At 38.2% G+C, this 20906-nt stretch overlaps 1 protein-coding gene and 1 long non-coding RNA gene across 6 annotated transcripts in view; one reads left to right on the forward strand and one right to left on the reverse strand.

The window, feature by feature from the left end:
* Positions 1-1435: 1435 nt before the first annotated feature.
* LOC120444063 (coiled-coil domain-containing protein 40) overlaps positions 1436-20906 on the forward strand; it is a 41349-nt gene continuing 21878 nt past the window's right edge. Inside the window, exons 1-4 of one of the 5 annotated variants that reach the window (XM_039623574.2) lie at positions 1436-2336; positions 2386-2528; positions 12702-13261; positions 13995-14139. In XM_039623574.2, coding sequence (XP_039479508.1) covers positions 1525-2336; positions 2386-2528; positions 12702-13261; positions 13995-14139 — 1660 coding nt within the window. In that variant the 5' untranslated portion in view covers positions 1436-1524. Of the gene's footprint in view, positions 2337-2385; positions 2529-7178; positions 7268-11410; positions 11581-12701; positions 13262-13994; positions 14140-20906 lie in introns of those variants that run through there. The other 4 variants (XM_039623575.2, XM_039623577.1, XM_039623578.1 and 1 more) reach the window with 4 other exon arrangements.
* On the reverse strand, positions 11752-13535 carry LOC120444066. Its single transcript, XR_005615617.1, has 4 exons — positions 13323-13535; positions 12941-13074; positions 12206-12345; positions 11752-11879 (listed from the first exon to the last, which is right to left on the reverse strand). It is a non-coding gene; the product is annotated as an uncharacterized LOC120444066 (long non-coding RNA).

Genomic DNA, 20906 nt, shown 5'->3' on the forward strand with positions numbered 1-20906 from the left:
TTTGGTCAGAAGATTTCGATTGGGAAAAAGTGTGGACTGATGAATGTGTTTCCAGGTTTGTGGTTTGTTTTAATTTTTTTATGCTGACGTTTACAGACCGAACCCTTTCTATACAAGTACCGTCGGTCAAAAAGAAATATATTTATGTCAAGTGGCTTAAATGTTAAAATCGTATTGATAAAAGAACTCCTATAGTTGGCTCTAAGCATATGTCATTGCCAAATGGAATAATGGTAATATCGGAATATACAGGTTGTTGGTTGGGTTTCGTTTCCAGATTACTTGCGTATAAATCACTTTAATATATAGATAAATGCTGTTTTATTGAGTCGAACTAATGTCTCGTCAGTTGACTAAGGACAGCGCTAAGAATAAATAAACTTGTAGAAATAGCACGGTTTATTTCTTTAATCACAGCTTAAGACTAAACTCTTGGGACAAAAATCTTTCTTATGCTGCACTTTTGTATATATTATTTCGGGTACACAGGATCGCCCGTTTGGGATATTGATTGTATAAAATAATTTCGAGTGCCGCTTAAGGTGAGCGGAATCGCTTGCTCCGGAAATGGATTGTTTACATTTCGCGAAATCCCACACTCTATATATTCTTATTTCTTCGAAAAGTACGTGAATATGTCACTATATATGTATACACAGTGGATTCATTAGTGTGCCAATAGAATTGCGGTCCAGAATTTTTTTTACAGCTTTTTTTTTTGCCATTCTATAGGTGATATTTTACGGGACTCAGGCTTAGAACCCCAAAATAATAGTTTACATGGACGATAATATTATTAAAAAACTCGGAAAATGCACTGTCAATGCTTAGGTTGCAAATCAAGTAGGAAGAATGGTTATTCTTTAAGCGGAAAATAAAACTTCTTGGGTTTATGATCGGGAACGCAATTAATAAGTGCACCTACTGCAATAATAGTCCTGCACCTATTATTGAATTTTATTACATCGAAGTGAACCAAAACTTGTTTTATTACGACGAACAGTTTCCAATTTTGGTCACGAAAATGGTCTCTGGAGCAAGGAATCGCAAAAACCATCAGAGTTTACAAAAATTTGGCTTTCTGTATTTTTAAAGCCCTATATCCGAAAAAATAATACTTTGTCTTCAATTTTTAGTATAAATTTAAATGCGCACAAAGTGACAAATAAAAAGACACAACCCTTATTTTATTTTAAATAGTTTCCTAACATATGGTCCTTGCAATAACTTTTGAACGGAGCCTCCGATTAGTTTTAAACTAATCAATATCAGTCGAATTTAATAAAATAGTTGGGACTGACATGTGATTTTTATATTTTAGCATGTTGTAAGTAAGTATTTTCTAGCATTTTCCTTAACTAGTATTTTCCTTTCCTATATATGTACATACATATATCAATCATAGCAACCACTTTGTTTTTTTTTTAAACATAATTGACGTTTAAAAATATACGACTCTATCTCTTTACGAGGTCCGATTTATATTAACTTTTCAACATCCAAAAACTTCCTATATTAAAAAAAATGTCTGATACTGAAGATATTGATTGTGATTTCCCTCTTATTTTTGAGCCTAATCTTGAGGCATCACCTGAACCAGAAGAAATGGCTCTTCTTCCACCAAATCACCCACTACTGAGCAAGTTTCAGGACTGTTTAAGGGGTCACTTAATACGTACTAAACTTGACATAGAAAATGAAATTGCAGATATAAAACACCATGTCAAACTAAAAGAACAACGACGAGAAGAACAAGGATTGACATTGTATGATATGCAACAAAAAATGAAATTTCAAGAAAAACAAATTATGGAATTATCTGCTGTTATAGAAAAGCATTTAAAAAATCGTCAAGACGAAGAATTTAATACAAAAACTTTGAAGGCGGTAAACGAAGAAAAAATTAAGTTAACTAAGACACATAAAACGCTGTATCATGAAAGAACGGCAGAACTAGAAGACATGCAAAGTTTAGGAAGTAACATCAAAAAATGGGCGTGTACCGTAGAAGATGAAGTAAAAAATGCCAAACGCATTGTTAGTAGAGACTCCCAATTGCAAAACCAACTATCACAGGAAAAACGAAAGTCAGATATACTCTTTTATCGGCTAGATATAGAAATAAAAAAGAGAGAAAACGAGTTACAGTCGATTTGTAAAGAAGAAGCTACAATGAAAGAGGTGATTAATATTTTAAATATGAGCATAGCAAATGCCAATACAGATTTGGAAGTTTTGCAAAACGAACACAAGCGGCTCACACAGGCATGGAACGAGGTTATTATAGCCATTCAGTTAAGAGACAAAATTTTATTTCAAGTACAAAACGCATCAAGGTAAACTACGCACAAAAAAAAAGGATATATTTTTAACATTTATTTTAAGAAAACACAGGGAGGCAATAAAACACAATATAGCGGGGATAGAGGCTATTAAAAAACAAATTGGAAAGGAATTGGAACTTAATAAAAAATTGGATTCATTTAAGCAACGGCTGGCAGATGAAACTAATTCCTTAAAAAGGGAATGTAAGTATTTCATTGTATATATTTCCAGATATGTAAATAATGTAACTTTTTATAACCGTTACTCATAGAGTAAATGGGTATTCTAAATTAGTTAAATAGTGCCCATGTCCACCTGCCCACAAACCGACAATAACCACGCTTACACTTTTGAAAAATATTTTATTTTTTTTCATATTTGTTATTCTTGTAAATTTCTCTCGATTTGCCAAGAATTTTTTTGTCACGTCCACTCTACCGTCAACAAGCCGCCAAAATCTGCCAGTGTTGAAGACTCTTTTTCGCACTTCTAATAGTTGAGTAACGGGTATCGATTATAGCGTTCTCTCTTGTTATACCCGTTACTCGTAGAGTAAAAGCAAAGACATTATAATAACAAGATGCGTAACGGCCATACATTGGTTTTGCACTATGCAGCCACTTTTTTGGTGACGGCCGAAATTGCTCTCTTTTCGCTCGCCAAAAATTGAGAGCGTAAAAATCTAAAAATAGAATTGACTTGTTTGTGTGAGTAAAAACAATAAAGGAGATAGTGTGTATGTATGCGTGCTTGTGCTAGAAGACGATTTTCGGGCCGAAATCAATTTTGATCTAAGAAACAAATTTGATTAATGTTTTGGTCAATTTCGATTCGTAACTATTATGGTTTGAAAGAATTTTTTTTAATATTCGTTTGATAAAAGCGCCGCTCGAAGTAGCTACCGTTCACATATTTATATTTATATTGTTAATTAATAATATGTAATATATCTTATAATCGGTACCCAGGGAACACCACGGGGAGGCCATTACAATTGTAATGGGGTCTTATATTTATATGACCTTCGAGTCGACTTGAAATGTTTAAATGTTCAACATTAAAACATTTCCATGTTCCCCAACTAAGCTAGTTTTCTAACTATTGCTTTTTATTATATATCGCCTCTTTTTTTAATTATATAATTTAATTTTTAAAGTCGTCAATTATTTGAATGTTTATATTTTTTTCACTTATGAGATAAAATGCTGAGTTTAGCTTGACTTTTTTGTCTATTAGCAATAACAGTCCACTTGCAATGCTTAAAAAGCAAAACTTTTATAAGTTTTTTTAAAAGATCTATTTTATGCTCATAACATTCATTTTCTACATGAAACCATAATGAGAAATCACTACTCTCATTTGTGCACTTAATGCATTGGTCTACAATAAATTTTTGTATACACATTTGTTTTTTATTATTTTTAAAAATATTTTCAAAAACTTTAATGTGTATTTTACAAATATTAAAAAATAGATCAGATGGTGCCTTTAGTTTTCCGAAGTCCGATTCTGTCGAGTAGTTTTTCTCATGTATAAAAAGCTCTGACGGAGCTGTTAAATGCTCGGTTTCTTTTAAAATTACCGATCTGCATTTATCGCAGCTGGATCCCTTTGTAATATATCCAACAAAATATATACTTGAAATTAATTCAATGGGTATATCATTGCACTAAAAATTATCTATATTTTGGTCAAAGTACCTCTCATTGCCTTCTACAATTTCAGAAAATGATACAGAGTATTCTTGCTGCTGTATTTCTTTTTTTTCAATGCAAGGCTGATATATAATCGAATCGAACTCTATTGGCAACATCACATCATCATCTGATTCGCAATTAGAGTTTTGGGAAAATTTAAAAATGTGTAGGGATATAAGCTTGGCAATTATTATATTAAATTCATTAACTAAAGGATTTCTGCAGTTACCACCTTTTGCTCGAACGCACGCAAATATATTTTCAAGGGGATCCTGGTTAACTCTACTTGTTAAAAAGAAAAAGTGGTCCGTGTGGTTCTTAAATATATCTTTGACGACACTGACGACATATTTCAACAGGGGACTGTGAGCGATATCTTTTTTGCGCAGGCGACCTTACAGCATTAAAATTAATTTCATCATTATTATTATATGTCATTAGGTTTCGATCTGGAATTGTTCCGTTCCTCAGATATCTTACCCCAATATCATCTGGGAAGAAATGATCGTGGCATAAAAACAGTGATAAAGTGCTTGCCACAAAATCCTCCGTAAATTGGCACTTTTCCGCCTATTTCATTAAAATTGTTGGATCCTTTTCAGGACACCTAAACAATTTAAGGGTGGGGAAATCGCGCCTAGATTTTTGGCAGTGTGGTAAACTGCACTTGTTCCCACTTATGTTTCTCCTTTTCTTTTCGGCCATAGCCACGCAATTCCAATTGGCCAATAAAATATTTTTATATTAAAAATAATAAATTTTAGCTCTAACCTTTTTCAAAAAGCAGCAGTAGCAGCAGCACGTAGTATTAGCGCGTAAAATTACGAAATTAAGTTTAATTCAGTTAACTGAAATCGAGGAGCTCTACGTATAGTCAGCTTTAAGCAAACGTATTAAGAGAAAAAGAAAACGTATTAAAAGGAAAAACAAAAAAATTGGCGCGCTTTTCTTCCCACCCATAATTGCGCGCTTTTTTAAAAACATCAAAACAAAATAAAAAATAAATAAATTATCTGAATCTTATTTGCATTTTAAATATTGAAAATTTGTAATTTTTATACCAGTAATTTGACTAAATAACTATAATAAATAATAAAAACATATACAAAGTAAATTTTCAAAAAAAAAGAAATTACATTTAAAAAATAAATATTTCATAAAAAAAGAAATTACATTTAAAAAATAAATATTTCATAAAAATAATTCATAAAGTAAAATATTATTTATAAAATAAATAAAAATTTGGAAGCTGTTCATTGCAAAATTGATTTCTTGATGCACGAAGTGCGCACATAAGCACCGAGGAATCATTGTCTTCTTATATTTTTCACACGTCGCACGCTGAATACTCTAATGAAAACTATTCTAATATAAAATCATATTTGAAAATTATTATGTACATAGATTGTGCTATTATTATTTCTATGTCGAATTTAAATAATTTTTATGTTAAGGCAATGCAAAACTAGAGTTTTTAAGTGGTGGCAATTTATAAAAAATAATATAGATTTAAAGTCTAAGAACTTTTAAAATGAAGGGCATATTTTGTCATTTTTACAATGCATGTGCATACGTGTGCACCAATACAGTGGTCAGCTGTCGCTGTATGCGTACAAGAGAGCTGGTGGCTCTTGAGCTCTCCGCTCTCTGGCTTTTGAACAAAATTTCGAGAGAGCCTGGAGCCACTTGAAAAGCCACAACGAAAAAATCGTGTGCAAAAAAATCGTATGGCGTTACGCATCTTGTTATTATAATGTCTTTGGTAAAAGGGTATACTAGATTCGTTGAAAAGTATGTAACAGGCAGAAGGAAGCGTTTCCGACCATATATTCTTATTTCTTCGAACAGTACTAAATATGTGAAAATGTCACTATATATTACACAGTACAACTGCCAACTTGAGTTCACACGTTCGGTGTGAACGGGACTCAGGCTTAGAGCACAAAAATAATAGTTTACATGGACGACATTCGCTTAGGCTGCAAATCAAGTAGGAAGAATGTTAATTCTTTAAGCGTAAAATATAATATCTTGGGTATAATATGATCGGGAACGCAATTAATTATTGCACCTACTGCAAATTATAGTCGATGTGAACCAAAACTTGTGTAATTACGACGTACAGTTTCCAATTTGGTTTACGAATGGTCTCTGGAGCAAAGAATCACAATAAACATCAGAGTTTACAAAAATTTGGCTTTCGGTATTTCTTAAGCCCTATAACCAGAAAAATAATACTTTGTCTTCAATTTTTGGCAAAAATTTAAAAATCTATGGAATCGAACTTCAAAATTCCTTTCAAAAATGATACCTATGATAACGAAATCAAGCTGATGTTTCCAAGAGCAATAAAATATCGCTTGTATGCGTACAAACTGACAAACAAAAAGACACAACCCTTATTTTATTTTAAATAGTCCCTTAACATACAGTCCTTGAAATAACTCATGAACGGGGCACCCGATTAGTTTTAACCTAATCAATATAAGTCGAATTTATAAAATAGCTGGGACTGACATGTGATTTTTATCTTTCAGCATGTTGTAAGTAAGTATTTTCTAGCATTTTCCTTTACTATATACATACATATATCGATCATATTAGCAACCACTTTGTTATCAAAACATATTTCAGAAGTGTGGGCGTTGCATTTTTGGACGAATTGTGGGTGTGTCAATTTTTTTTGGGCAAATCGATAAAAATTTACAAAGCTAAACAAAAAATATCAAAACATTTTCCAAAAGTGTGGATGTGACAGTATTGGGAGGTTTGTGGGCGTTACAGTAGTGCGTAGAACGCACGAAAGAGAGAAAAAACAAAACACAAAGTCAGAAAAGATTAAGATTTAGTTTATTCATTTTTTTTATTAGCAAGTTAAGTCTAAATTAAGTCTAACTTTTTTTTTGTATTAAGCAATAGCAGCTATGGCCTTAAGCTTGTTTTTTTTAAATGTTTGGGGTATACTTATTATATATTCATATTTACATATAAACATGTGGTATTTAATACTAAATATTTTTTTTTTGTTTTTTTTTATTTACATGATTTGGATTTGTAATAATTAAATTAGATGGAAAATATTTGTTTGTTTGAGGAACTCTATTGTTCTATCTATGTTTTGGAATGATGTTATTTCTTTTAAATTTTTTTTTGCAGATATAAGGATCTTTCTGTATTATATAGTTGGCAATCCATGAGTATGTGTGTAATGGAGAGTGTTGAATTGCACTTTGTGCAAAGTGGTGGTAAGATTTTGGGATTAGAAAGGAGATGGCTATGGGTTAGGTTTGTATGTCCTAGTCTTAGTCTTGTGAATTTCAAAGAGTCGATTCGTGATGTATTTTTTATTGTTGATTTTGTAGCTTTGTCAAGGCAGATTGCTTTGTAATATTGGGATGCGTTGTTAAGTATTAGTTTAAAGTATTGTTGAAAGCTTTGCTTTATGAAGTTGTTTATATTAGATGTATTGAAGTTGTTTTTGAAGATTAAAGGAAAATTATGAGTGTTTTTGCTGTATTGTCTGCTAACTCATTTCCTACTATACCGCAGTGTCCTGGGACCCAAAGCAGTATTAGTTTATCGGTTTTATATTTATTTATAATTTTTCTAATTGAGTTTGTATAATGGTTATGGTAGTTGCCGTTTTGTATTGCTTTCAATGAAGAAAGGGAGTCTGTGCACACTATGTATGTGTTTTCCTCTTTTTTTACTGGCATGGTTACATGCTGCCAATATCGCGGCTAGTTCTGTTGTGAATACTGAGGTGTATTCTGGTAGTATTTGGTAGGAGATTATTTCTTTTTCAGTTGTTACACTGTAAGAAGCACCGTCAGATGATTTTGATCCATCAGTGTATAAGAATATGCGATCTTTCATTGTGTTTTTATATTCTCTTAATTTATGTTAATATATTATTGGTGGAGTGTTTGCTTTGGTAGTGTAGTGAAGTGAGGTGTTAAACGACCTGTCGTTGCTTACCCAATGCGGGGTATTTTCTTTTGTTGTTGTTATAGGGGAAATTTGGATTTGGAGTTGTTTGCATAAGTAAATTGTGTTATAGAGCGAAGATTTGATTTTTGGAATTCTTTTAGCTTTAATAATTTTGTTGTAGATAGTTTCTATGGGAGATTGGAGATTGTTTTGAATTCATGATTAATTTGAAGTTTTTTTGGATGGCATAAGCTGTTTTATATTCTATTGGTGGAATGTTTGCTTCGTGTAGCAGGTTGTTTATTGGGGTTGTACGAAAAGCGCAAAGAGCGAGTCTAATATCTGAGTGGTACATTGATTTTAATTTGTTGAGGGCTGATTTGGGCGCTGTATCATAAAGGTGGAGCCCGAAATAAATTTTTTACATTATTATTGCTTTTACTACATAAAGTATTGTATTTACATTGCATCTGAATTTGTTACTGGATAGGCATTTGATTATATTAAGTCTATTGTGTAAGATTGTCGATGTGTAGGGTGTACATATGTGTTGGATTGGAAAGTTAGGTAGCAAATACTTTTCCAGCAGACGTGCAAATGCTTGCATTTGTCTATTGATAGTGATGCTCCTGAGTAGTTGCACCATTGTTTGATGTCAGTGAGTAATGGGTCTATGTTAAGTGTATTTTGTTTTTTATTTAATTTGAACATGATTGTGTAGTTATCAGCATATGCTGTAAACTGACAGTTTTTGTGTTTGCCAATAAGATTGTTTAATTTGTTAAAGGCTGTAGCGAATAAAATCACCGACAGGGTGAGCCTTGTGGGATTCCATTGTTAAGCGACTGCTGGGAGGAGTATACATTATTGGCTAACACAGTAATTTTGCAGTCGGTTTGCTAGGAAGTTAGAGATATATTTGGTTATTCTCGGTCCTATTTTCCATTCAATAAGTTCGTCGATAATGCTATGGATACCGACTCTGTCAAATGCCTTGGCAAAGTCTAGCGATAATAGAGGCGTGACTTTTAGTTGAAAGGGAGGACGTGGTATGGTAGTCTAATACGGCTAGACAGTCATACACTGATTTCCCTTTTCTGAAGCCCATTTCCGTTTGTGGCAATCCACCATAGCCGTCTTGCTATGATTTTGTCAAGTATTTTTGCAATGCAGGGATAGAGAGAGATGGGGCGATAGGCGTTTATTGATGTTTTATTCATATTTGGTTTCAGAATGGGTATGATGCAGCTAACTTTGAATTGCTGGGGAATTTGTGTGTTGAGGATGTTATTGAATAAGTTAAGGAGTCTTTGGAGAAGGTTGAGAGGGAGGTTCTTTAGCATTGGGTAGGTTATGCGATCTCGAGCGCGGATTTTACCTTTTAATTGATTGAGAGCGGATATGAGTTCGACCATGGTGATGTCCTATTCTATATTCAATGCTAGGGGCGAGGGTATGAGGGTGTTAAGTGGTCACGAGATGGATTTGTGTTGTCTGAATATTGCCGGGAAGTTGGTGGGTGACCAATGAGAGTAGAGCGTATTAGCTATATCATTCCTATTTTCTATGTTAGTAGTTTGATCATTTAGTTTAGAGAGGCAGTGATTTTAATCCGCAGAAGCGGTAAGTGTTCGATCATATTTTACTAATTGGTGTATTTGGGTGTATTTCACTCGTAAAGTTTTGCATACATATTCTTTTTCTAATTTTGATTTCCCTTTTTAGCCATTGGCTTTTTTGTAGTTTATAATGTTTGTTGTGTTGATATCGCTATTTAATTTTGTTGTCTTTAATTTTTTGTCTTTTAATTTTTGCAGCGTAGGATCCCACCATGGGACAAGTTTGGTTTTTCGTTGTTGTTGGTATTGTGGGATTGCTTGGTTGGCCCCATGGATTAAGATCTTTGTGATATTGGCAGCTTCTTTATTATTCTTATTGCTTGGTGGTCTATTGAATGAGAGTGTCTCTGTTATCTCTTTAAAAAGGGGCCAGTTGGCTTTGTTGAGATTGAATTTTGGACATGTTTTCGGGGGAATAAAGTCTGTGACGTCGAATAGGCTAATGTGAATTGGATAGTGATCGCTTAATGAGAGAGAGTTGTTTTTGCTCCATTTACAGGGTAACATTATTGAGGGTGAAGCTAGAGAGAGGTCAATGTTTGTGAATGTGTGGTGGGTGCTAAGTGAGTTGGGGAGCCATCGTTGAGAGTTGTGAGAGAGGATTGATTAATGAATTTAAATAGTGTAATACCTCTGGAGTTATGGTTTTGTGATCCCCAAGATCTGTGCCAGCTATTGAAGTCTCCTATTATTAAAACAGGTGGTTGAAGGTTGTTGTATGTGTCATTTGGGTTTTTTAGGTTGAATGTCCTATTGGGAGGTATGTACGAAGATATTATAGTAAATTTGATTTTTGAGTGAACTTGTACTGCTATGTTGTCGAAGTTTTGACAGTTTATAGGAATGTTTTGTTGCTGTATTGAGTTGTGTATTAGGAGGGCAACACCTCCGTGTCTATTGATAGAGGAATTTGCGTTGTATAATGTGAAATTGATTGGGATTGGTATATTTGTTGTGAGGAGTAGGTGAGTTTCTTGCAAGGAGATTTTGGGATTATGAGATTTTATAAGTATTTGCAACTGATCATAATGGTTTAAATATCCATTCATATTCCATTGGAGTATTTTTAACATAATTTATATATAATAAAGGGAGTTTATATAGGTTTTTTTAATTAAGATACTAATAAGAGATTTTCAGTTGCATTATGGGTGGGTTTTTATGTGACCTCTATCTTCTGATATAATATCATTAGATAGGAGACACTTGTCTGAGTGTTTGGTGACCCTGGTGCCCGAGGTGAGCTTGGAGCGCATGTTACACCATGTTGCGGCCATCAAGGGCACCAGTATGCAGGTAGCGGGTGTTATATGCTTTCGCAATCACTGTTTAGGGTGGTGTTTTTGTTTCTGTTATTTTTTTTTGGTTTAGATTTATTTTTATCTTTACATTTTAGTGGTTTGGTGAGAGTAGCTTGTTTGCTACCATAAAATCTAAGCTTGAGTTCTTCAGATAGTCCTTCTTTGGTTGATGATATAGTTTTAGATGTTGTTGGGAAATCCAATGTGTCCATTTCAGTTTCTAGATCTTGGTATGTTATTATTGTTCTTTGTTGTTGATTGGTGTTTAATGTGTTGCTGCTGAGGGTAGTAGATTTGTTTGTTGGTTTGTAAGTTGTGGCTGTTTGATGACTTGGTTGGGCCGCTGCTATTGTGGAGAATTTGGAGTCCTGGTGTAAGTGCCGTGAGAAATATATATATATATATACATATATACATATATATACTGGTTGCTGTTTTATGATCTACTTTTTCTAAGATTTTTAAACTAGTGCACGTGCAAAGCGAATAGAGTTTTGATAATTAGGTTTCCAAAATATAATTTACAACATTTTTTTAGGAGCCGTCTCTGGTTTTGACAATCGCAAATCAAATTCGTTTTGAAGCAAGAGAATGATTTTTTTTGATGGTGATTTTTTAATGAATTTTATCCCCGCTGGTAGAACAAATTAACATACAAATAAAGACAGGAAAATTAAAAAGTTATTTCACCAAATTTCAAGAAACAAAAATACTCACTCTTTGCACAAATTGCATTAAGACGACTGGTCATTAACTGAAGCAGTACAACTCCGGCAATTGCCGTGAATGCAAAACTGAGCACCACACTCTTTTTCATTTGAGGCCGTATTCATCACAATAATCCCGTGCATTGCCTGGAACGTCTGCTACTCTTCTTGCACAGGATTAAGGTAAAGACTGAGTTGGACTTCTTTGAGTAGATGGTTGGTTGAATAATTTTTCGTTGGATTTTAATGACCGTAACTTAATCATCGTACCGACCCATTTACTATGACATTATAGGAAAACTGTAAACAAAAAAGTAATCGAGTGCGTCAGGTGTTTTGGAACAAAACCTTGATTAGTTGAGCACATAATGGATTATCTACCAAAGTACCGTCCCGATGGATCTCATGCTTTTAAAGTTACTTGTACACTTGTGGGACCAATTTTTTACAACCCTAAGGCGCGCAATGAAGCGGGAAATGAATAAGCTGCGTCTTCTACCCCTTAATGATGCTGTAAAAAGCCGCGCTTTCTACTGGGGGAGTATGTTGGGACACGCAGCCGCCAGCAGATCTTATATATTGTAAACATTATACATTGTAAATTTAAAAATACAATTATGCTTTACCTTTTCTACGAAAATATATTTCTCTATCTGTCTTGTCTTCGCATCTGCACTTTTGGCTTAACGTTCTGCTGCTCGCTCTTCAATTAAGTCTCTCGTACTCAATGCATAATCGCATCGATGCCAAATTTTGCTGTATCTTCCTTAAATAAAATATATTAAATCAAAATATCTAAATTTAAATCGTCGTTTTACTATAAACAATTGCTAATAAAAAGCTTTTTTGCTCAAGATTATGTTATACCAAAATATTATAATAGTTTTCTCTTCACATATTTTATATTTTTCTATTATTTCATATAGGGAATAAAATTTATATATGTTTTAGTATATTATTTTTAGTAGGAAGTGTTTTTTTTATCAGACGCCAGACGCTCAATAAGTATAAACGTCTAAGCAGTTCCTGAATTTATACGTCTGTATACCTTTAAAATATTTCACCCTTTAACAATTTTAGGACATTCCATCCCACAAGTTTTTATATTGATTTTATTTTAAGGTCAGGATGAAAACGAATCTCTTCTGAAGATTCAAGCCAAGCTAGATGACCTGCCAGAGTTCTTGAATACAACGGAAAATGATTTGCAAGAAGCTTTACGAGAGGGAAGTCATCTATTCACTGAAGTTCGGAAACTAGACCTGGCATTGGATAAATATTTTACGCAAAAGTTTTGCACTGAGGAAACAATTTTAAGTTTAGCCCAGGATCACTTAATAACAGACAAGGCTACAGCTTACCGTTTGAAACTCTTAAGTAAATCTCAGGAAAAACGTCGAAATGTCGATTTATCATTATCTAAAGTGCAAAATCAGTTGTCAACATCAATGCTTGAGGTTGAAAAACTTAGATGTGTAGTCTTTAATGAAAGAGCCTATAATGATAGTACGAAAACAAAATTAAAAAATGCTGAAAATAAATCTTGTTCGTTGGAAAATGATTTAAAAAAGATACACATTCAAATTGAAATTAAAATGAAATTATACGAAAAGATTAATTGCAAAATTGAGGAAATGGACCATTTATTTGGCGATGCGTCCGGAAATCCAACCGATTTAAAGGTAAATTAATAAAACTGTCTTTTAAAATTAGACCCTTTTATTTGTAAAGTAAAAACAATACCTTGATAAGTAAGTCAAGGTAGAAGGAACCGTAAAGTATTGGTTTATATTTTTGACCCGGACCACTAGCCGAGAAGATCCAGCATTGTCCGTCTGTCCATCCGTATGAACGTCGAGATATCGGACGCATCGCCCGGGAGGGAAGCGATTGTTTCCCAGATCTGCAATTAAATATATTGCTTAAGACTCTTACGGTATTGGCCACGGTACATCTTAAGAGGTATAGTGGTATAGTATATGTTTCCATATCTATAGAAATTGTCAAGACAAATTATAAACGTTTATATGGGCAGATGGACTTATGATTATCATATCCTGATTATAAGATTTATCCTTCTACCTGTACATACTTTTCAACGAATATAGTATTAAACTAGTTTACACAACATGATTAGAGTAACAAAGCGGTTCAGTGACACACTTTATAACAGTTTAGCAATAAGGTAAATTGAAATTCTTGTACTTACAGTACTTGGATTTTGCTGACACAAGTACGGCTACCTAACAAGTACTATTTTATTTAACTGTACTCACACAATTTGCATTCTATTCCGGTTGTTGTACTTTTTTAAGTATTTCAACCCTTTTTTTTATTTATTTGTTTTATATCGAGGAAATCGACTATTTTTCTTTATTTGATCGTGTTTTATTAATTGGTAAACCTGTTTTTCAGATTAAACAAATTGAAAAATCCATTCACATAGGAGAACTGCAAGTCCGTGAACATCAGCAGTTTTGGATAATGCTGCAGAATCACTTTGTTAATTTGTCCCAAAAAAGAAACGATCAGCTAAATGAAATTCAAGTCACGCGGAAACGTAAGTCAATAAACTACATTTATGTCTCAAGATGTATGTTACAATGGAGTTGCGTTTCGGCATTTTGGGTAAAACGCAGTTTTTATACCCGTTACTCTTTGAGTAATAGGGATAATATATTAGCCGATAAGTATCTGGCCACGAGAATGAAATCTTAATAGCGAAAACAATGATATTTACTTTAAGAAAATTATATATGCGCAACCAGCTTTTCTGAGATTTTTTTTTCCTCTATTCAAGCCGGTAGTTGATCGCTAGAGAATCGAGTAGGCGTGGCGAAAAGTTTTTTTTGGCAAATTGAGACACACTTGCAACACTCATACAAAAACGAAAAAATATCAAAACATTTTATAAAAGTGTGGGAGTGGCATTATAGGCGTTTTGTGAGCGATACTTCAATATCAGGCAGCTGACGGTAGCGCCATGTTCAGTAACCAAGCTTTTCAGAGCTGCCCTGATACAGCTGATTACGATAATTTCGACCTGTTTGAATTTTTCAATAAAATACCAACTTGGTCAGGCCTACAAGGTCTAGCAAGCAAAGCTCTACTAAGTTAAGCTTTAAACCATATGTTCAGGCAAAACCAAATACCCTTCAGTCGCCGCTACATTATATGCCTGAAATTAATTTCTGAACACCTGGAGATTCAATCAGTCAAAGACTTACCAAATGCCACGTCTAACGTTTTCTCTAACCTCCGTACGGACTTCAACCCATTCAAGCTTAAGCCTTGACGTCATATAATAAATAAATTCGCTATCCAAGTGCTTTACGCATGTCTACAAATGACGAGTCTGCACGTTAATTGGCATCCATACCAGCATAATGGGATTCGAGTCAGGTGATTCCAAAATATCTAACAGACAGAAGGCAGACATAATTTTAATTAATATTAAGGGCTATCATTAAGTTTTTATAGTTATAAATACTCAAATTCCATTGTTCGTCTCTTAGGTTAAGATTTAATTCATATTTTAAGCTTTGTTTTGCATGACTAAATTATAGTCTTTCCCTTTGCTAGATCTCATACAATTTTCTTTCAGTGTTCATCGCATACTTTTTTCTACTGTTGTCTAGTTATATTTAGTTTAAATTTTAGACGTAGTGATTTGTAGGGGGGCGATCGTCCTCCAAAATAAGCGGCAGGCTGGTGGCATATAAATGAATTCCCACGGCGCAGAACAAAGTCCGAAAAAACACCACCCAGGAACGAAGAAGCGGGGTGTCGTGGATATAAATTCTGCTTTATTCGGCTGCCTACATTGCTTATGGCTGGTGGCAGGCTCCGGAACCGACCCATCCGAAAACGGTGCTCTGGGCCACCGGCAGTCCGTCGTGGATCGTCTGGCTGCATCACTCGCGGATACAGGTCCACTCCCAGGACCTCGGAGATCGTAGCGGGTAGGTAAAAGCGCTCGTCGGCCAAGGAAATGTTCCAGAAGTGGGCCCGCACTGTCTCGCTCAGCTCCCGGATTGGAGTGCGAATGCGCACGTGGGGCTCGACCTTGAAAACCAGCTCGAACCGGCCGCTGTTGTCCCGTTTGGAGCTTACGGTGGCCGAGCAACCCTGCTCATTCCCAACTCTGGTCGTTGGCAGTCTGAACGCTGTCGCCAGCGAAGCGTCGATGCAGCTCGTAGGCGTGCACGGGTCGATGAGCGCCGCCGTGTCGAAAATCTGAGTACCGGTATTAATCCGCACCAGAGCAGTGGGTAGCAGGTTGACGCTATGTCGCTGTAACAGGGACGACAGCGACGGAGCGGAGGATGCGCTCGGTGGGCTACTCGGACGGGCGGCGGAGAACTGCCTAGGCGCAACGGATGCATCCTCATGAGAGGCCGAGGAACGCCGTGGTGTGGCGGACGAGGGCCGAGGAGCGGCTGAACGACGTCGGAAAGCGGCGGGCGATTGCCAACGAGCGGCTGAAGAACGCCGTGGAGCGGCGGACAAGAGCCGAGGAGCGGTGGGGACGAGGGGCGAAGAGCGTCTGAAGAGTTCCGCGGGCTGCTGTTCTGTGACCAGCGCGTCTTCTGAGTCTCCATTGGAGTGCTCGTGGGCCAGACGGCTGGGGCAGAACCGATTGGCGGGGACAGCCGTAGCAGCTTCTCGGCACTCAAGCGAAGAAATCGGCGGCATTTCCATAACGGATGGATCCCACTGCAGACTCGGCAGATGGCAGCTGTACGAAGGGATTACCGGATGCCGTTCGTCATATTGGAAAAGTTAGGAGGCCGTAACCCGACCGCACGTTCTCATGAGCCCTTTAGAATCAATAACCGGGTTAAAGTTTTGCACAGGACTGGATGCAGGCACTGGACGTCAAGTGGTTCTCAAACCAAGTCTTGATCTTTCGCGAGCGCTGGATAAAGCGACTTTCGTAAGCAAGGACTCGCAACGCCTTTTAGTGGGTGGAAAAACGCTCGAGAATATCATCCGGGGGGGCCTTCGCAACATGGATCTTGACTGCTCGCTTCTCGAGTTCCGTCTCGGGGGGGTCATTGCCTTAGGTAAGGTTAGGTTTTACCGGCCGTCGGTTATCCGTGTGTGTTTTCCCCTTTGCCTGTCAAGGTTCGTATGAAGCTAGCAGGTTCCCCAGCCAGAGGCGCTGGCGAATTTTTGTATCCGATGTGAATCGGTTCCTGGTTGAGCAAGTCTTTTCGCTTGCGGCTGGGCAGTGATATAGTAGATGCTCTACCGTTTCTTCCAATTCTTCGTCCCTAAAGCTACGGCAGAAATCATTATACCGGGCTTTTAGCCTTCTGGCATGGAGGCCTATCAACCTTTTGAGTTTTGACGTTCTTTTTGAGTTTATTTTTGGCCATATTTGGCGTGTTAGGCGACAGTGTGTGGTTTAGGTTTTCCCTAAATAGTAGTTTACATGTGGCTAAAGGCATACTCATGCCCTCCATCTCTTGTATGAATGGCGCGGTAGTGCCTTCTCAATCTAGTTCATCTGCGATGGAGTTGCCTTTTATGTCCCTGTATCCGGGTACCCATATAAGGCTGATTACGAGTTGTTGTGTCATCTCGTGTAAAGATGAGCGGCAATTCGATACTGTTTTTGAGTGGCTTGAGATTGAGCCAATCGATTTGATATCTGCTTGGCTATCACTGAAAATGTGTATGAGCTTTCCGGTTTTCAAAGTGCCAGTTCCAGTGCTTTCAAATGTTTTAGGGCCTCCCTTATTGCTGCTAATTCAGCTTGGAAGACGCTGCAATGATCGGGGAGTCTAAACGAGATGCGTAAGCCTAGTTGTTCGGAGTAAACTCCTCCTCCTGCTCTGTTCTGTAGTTTTGACCCGTCCGTATAGAAGCACATAGCATTCTGGGGTCCAGGTGTCTGGGAGTTCTACTCGTCCATCTCTGGGATAAGTGTGTTGAACGGTGTTTGTATGTACTCCGTTGGAGTAGTCTGTCCTGGAGGGGACTATTTGAGTGTGTTTTAGGATACATAAGTGACCCGCTTCTGTTGACTTCGAGTTGACTGCTATGTTCCATAGAAGTGCAGAGAGGACGCCACCTTGCAGTGTGCCTCTGCTGACGTGCCTAGTGAGGGTTGACCCGAATAGCGAACACATAACCTTCCTGCAGGTGAGCAGTAGGTTTATGAGTCCCACCAAGTGTCGGTCCACCCCAAGGTCTGTCAGGGTTCCGGTAATCGCCGTTGGGATGACGTTTGTGAGGAGTCTTAAAACTCCCCACAAATTCAAGTTCAGGAGATCGGCCTAGCAAACGAGAAGCCGGCTGGGATGCGAGAGTAGTCAAGGCCGGTCAGGACAAACGGTAAATAATGGACCTTGGACCCCGGCAAAGCGCAGAGAACGTAAACTAACGGTACCGCGCTGGACCTTGGACTCGAACCGGCCAAGGGCACAGAAGTCGAACGGTAACGGTGTGGACTTTGCACAAGCGCAAAGAGGACACACCGTGAACTAACGGGACAAGAATGGGATCCCCGCGGCCTATAAAAAGGCGACTCAGGCGTGGCTCGAGGCAGTCGGTCAATCTAACACGCGTAGGTCATACGAGCAATCGGAGAGTGCGAGCGCGAGTCGCTCAGTCAGGACACAGGCGTGCGGCCGGACAGTCGGAGCAGACGCAGAAGGTGCCGACACAGTCAATGAAGAACGTGCCCTACAGACAGAGAGTCAGTGAGAAGTGCGCGGAGAGCCATACAGCCACACAGTCGATCGGGAAAAGTACGCGGAATACACGGACATTCAATAAGAAAATACGCGGAGTGCCACACGGGCAGACAGCCGATCCGGAACAGTGCGTGAAGAGCTACACAGTGACGCGAACAAGTGAAAGTACAAGTGCGTCCAAAGAGGATCTCTACAAGGAAGGACCAGCGAAGGACAGGCAAGCCCAGGACCTGGCGAGGTCAGAAAGGGACGGTGGAGTCACTAGACGCACAGGTGGTTCGGGGAGAAGCTCAAGCTGATCTTATGGACGAAACACACACAAATCATAAATTTGGTAGGACGAACAAACAAACTCTCTGAGCTAGCCGTTGCAATTTGTGGAGAGCAGAAACTACCAGCGCATATTTCTTTTGGGACATTAATTTTTCTATCTTGGAGACGAGAGAGTGTAGTGTTGTCTCTGTCGATTTCCCTTTCTTGTAGGCGTGTTGCGTGTCTGTGATGAGACTTGGATTGAGAGTTGATTTCAGATGCAGGCCGATGTTTCTTTCAAGGGTCTTTAGTAGGAAGGATGACAGACTAATTTGTCTGAAATACTTGGGGGTCGTGTGTAATGGTTTCCCTGCCTTGGGGATGAAGACTAAGGTTGTGGCCGATTGGGAGAGGATTTTTCTAAGTCTGGCTTCTTCAGTTGTATTTTAAATTTCTGAGCAGAAGGAATGACACGAGGATCGCTTTGCTTTCCTGATGGCTTTTTGTAGTTTGCAAGGGTTTTCTTGTAGGCGGTCCACAGGGCCTCCTCATTTTCTGCCTTGGGGGAAAGGGTTCTGCAGTCCATTCGGAGGGGAGATAGTTCTGCCGACCACCAGGGAGGTTTTCTTTTTCTTTTGGGCTTGCTTTTGGGGCAGGCCTTTTTTAGTGCAAAGTTGCCGGCTTCTGTGAAAATTGAAACTAGTTTGTTTAGACTAGAAATTGTTTGAGGGTATGGAGGGGGATCCATTGGGATTTTTTCCCATAGAATATTTTTTGTATTTTTGCCAGTCTGTTTTCCTTGGGATTGAGAAAGTTGCTGGTTTTGAGGGGTTGGTTGTGAGGGTTGTTTTTATATACCTGTGGTCAGAGAAAGAGTGCTAATCTAGCACCCTCCAGTGAGTTACTTTCTCTAATAGTGGTTTAGAGACGAGAGTTAGGTCTATTACCTCTTTCGGTTCTTAATGATAAAGGTTGGGTCATTACCTTTATCGCATATGAAGAAATTTGAACTAAAGATAATGTTGAAAAGAGACTCACCGCGTTCGTTTGTGTTTGTACTTGTGTATTGTGTGTGGTGGGCGTTTGCATCACAGCCTGTTTTGCTTTTCGCTGTCTTCTACCAGTCATCTTACCAGCTCATCCGGTGGTTCTTTTCTTTCGTAGGCCATGTACGATGATAGCACTCGGAACGGAGACGGCTGACTTTCCACGGTGCTAAGGTGCTTTTTGGCTAAGATGCAGACTGTTTACTTTACCTTCGCTGGGAGCTGTTAAAAGCTTATATTCCTTAGTCCCTAATCCTGAAACCTTTCCTTCCACTAACCAAGGTTCCTGGATCAGGACTATGTCGACTCCATCCTCGGCCAGATGGAGCTGAAGAGCAGCAGAAGCTGCCTTACTGTGGGGGAGGTTTATTTGCTGAAGCCTCACGGACATCTGCTGTGGGCATCTCCACCACGGTAGTGTCGGCTCTCTGCTCGTCCGATGTGTCTAGGTCCGTCATTGGACCCATATTTGCAAGGCTGCGGAGGACTTCCGATGCCTCGATCTCATAGGTTATCTCCGCTATAATAGCCCTTCTTCACATTTTCCCAAAAGGCCCGGATTTCTTGCAGATGGACTCGGCACATCTGCGGGGAAAATCTCTCAGGCTCCGAGGCGCCCGGAGTGTGGAGGTAAGCTTCGAATAAGCTAACTCGGTCCGTAGTGGCAATGAACCTTTTAAGGGCGACGTCTACCGCACTTTGCGTCATTTTTGCGACCGATCGAGTAAACCTTGATGAGGGACCGGGGGTGGTATTGACGGTTTCCTCGCTTTTTGCCCTGTGAATAGTAGTGGCAGCCTTTGGCTTTAAAAGAGACGTCCGCGGAGATGCGGATTGGGACCTGTCCAAGCGGATCGAAGGGATCGTACGCGGCTTCTTGTCGCCTCCCGTGGGCATTCTCAGAACCGACTTCTGCTGATCAGGGCTTGTCACCTGACTTCAGCAACAGATGCCTCGGAAGAAGCGCCCAGACGGTCACACCAATGCTCTTGGCGCGACAAGTTTGTCGTCGCCGAAATAAGAGAAGAATTACGAGAACAGCCAAATGGAATGCGGCCGCTAAAGCCGTTTGAAACAACTGGGTTATTTTAGAACGGCGGAAAAAGTAAAAAAAAAAGGGTTCAGAAAACGCTTGCCCGCAAATAATTTGACTCCAACAATCCAACGGGCAAAAAATTGATCTTTTTTATATTTTATGGGGTTAGAAAGCAAAATTAGGCCCACAAAAAGTCAATCTTGTTCCGTAATCCGAAAATAATTAATTTCTTAATCAGAAAATATTAATCGCAAAAAATCACGTATTCTCCAAATTAATAATTGAGAAG

Source organism: Drosophila santomea, chromosome 2L (genome assembly GCF_016746245.2).
Source record: "Drosophila santomea strain STO CAGO 1482 chromosome 2L, Prin_Dsan_1.1, whole genome shotgun sequence".
Lineage (NCBI taxonomy): Eukaryota > Metazoa > Arthropoda > Insecta > Diptera > Drosophilidae > Drosophila > Drosophila santomea.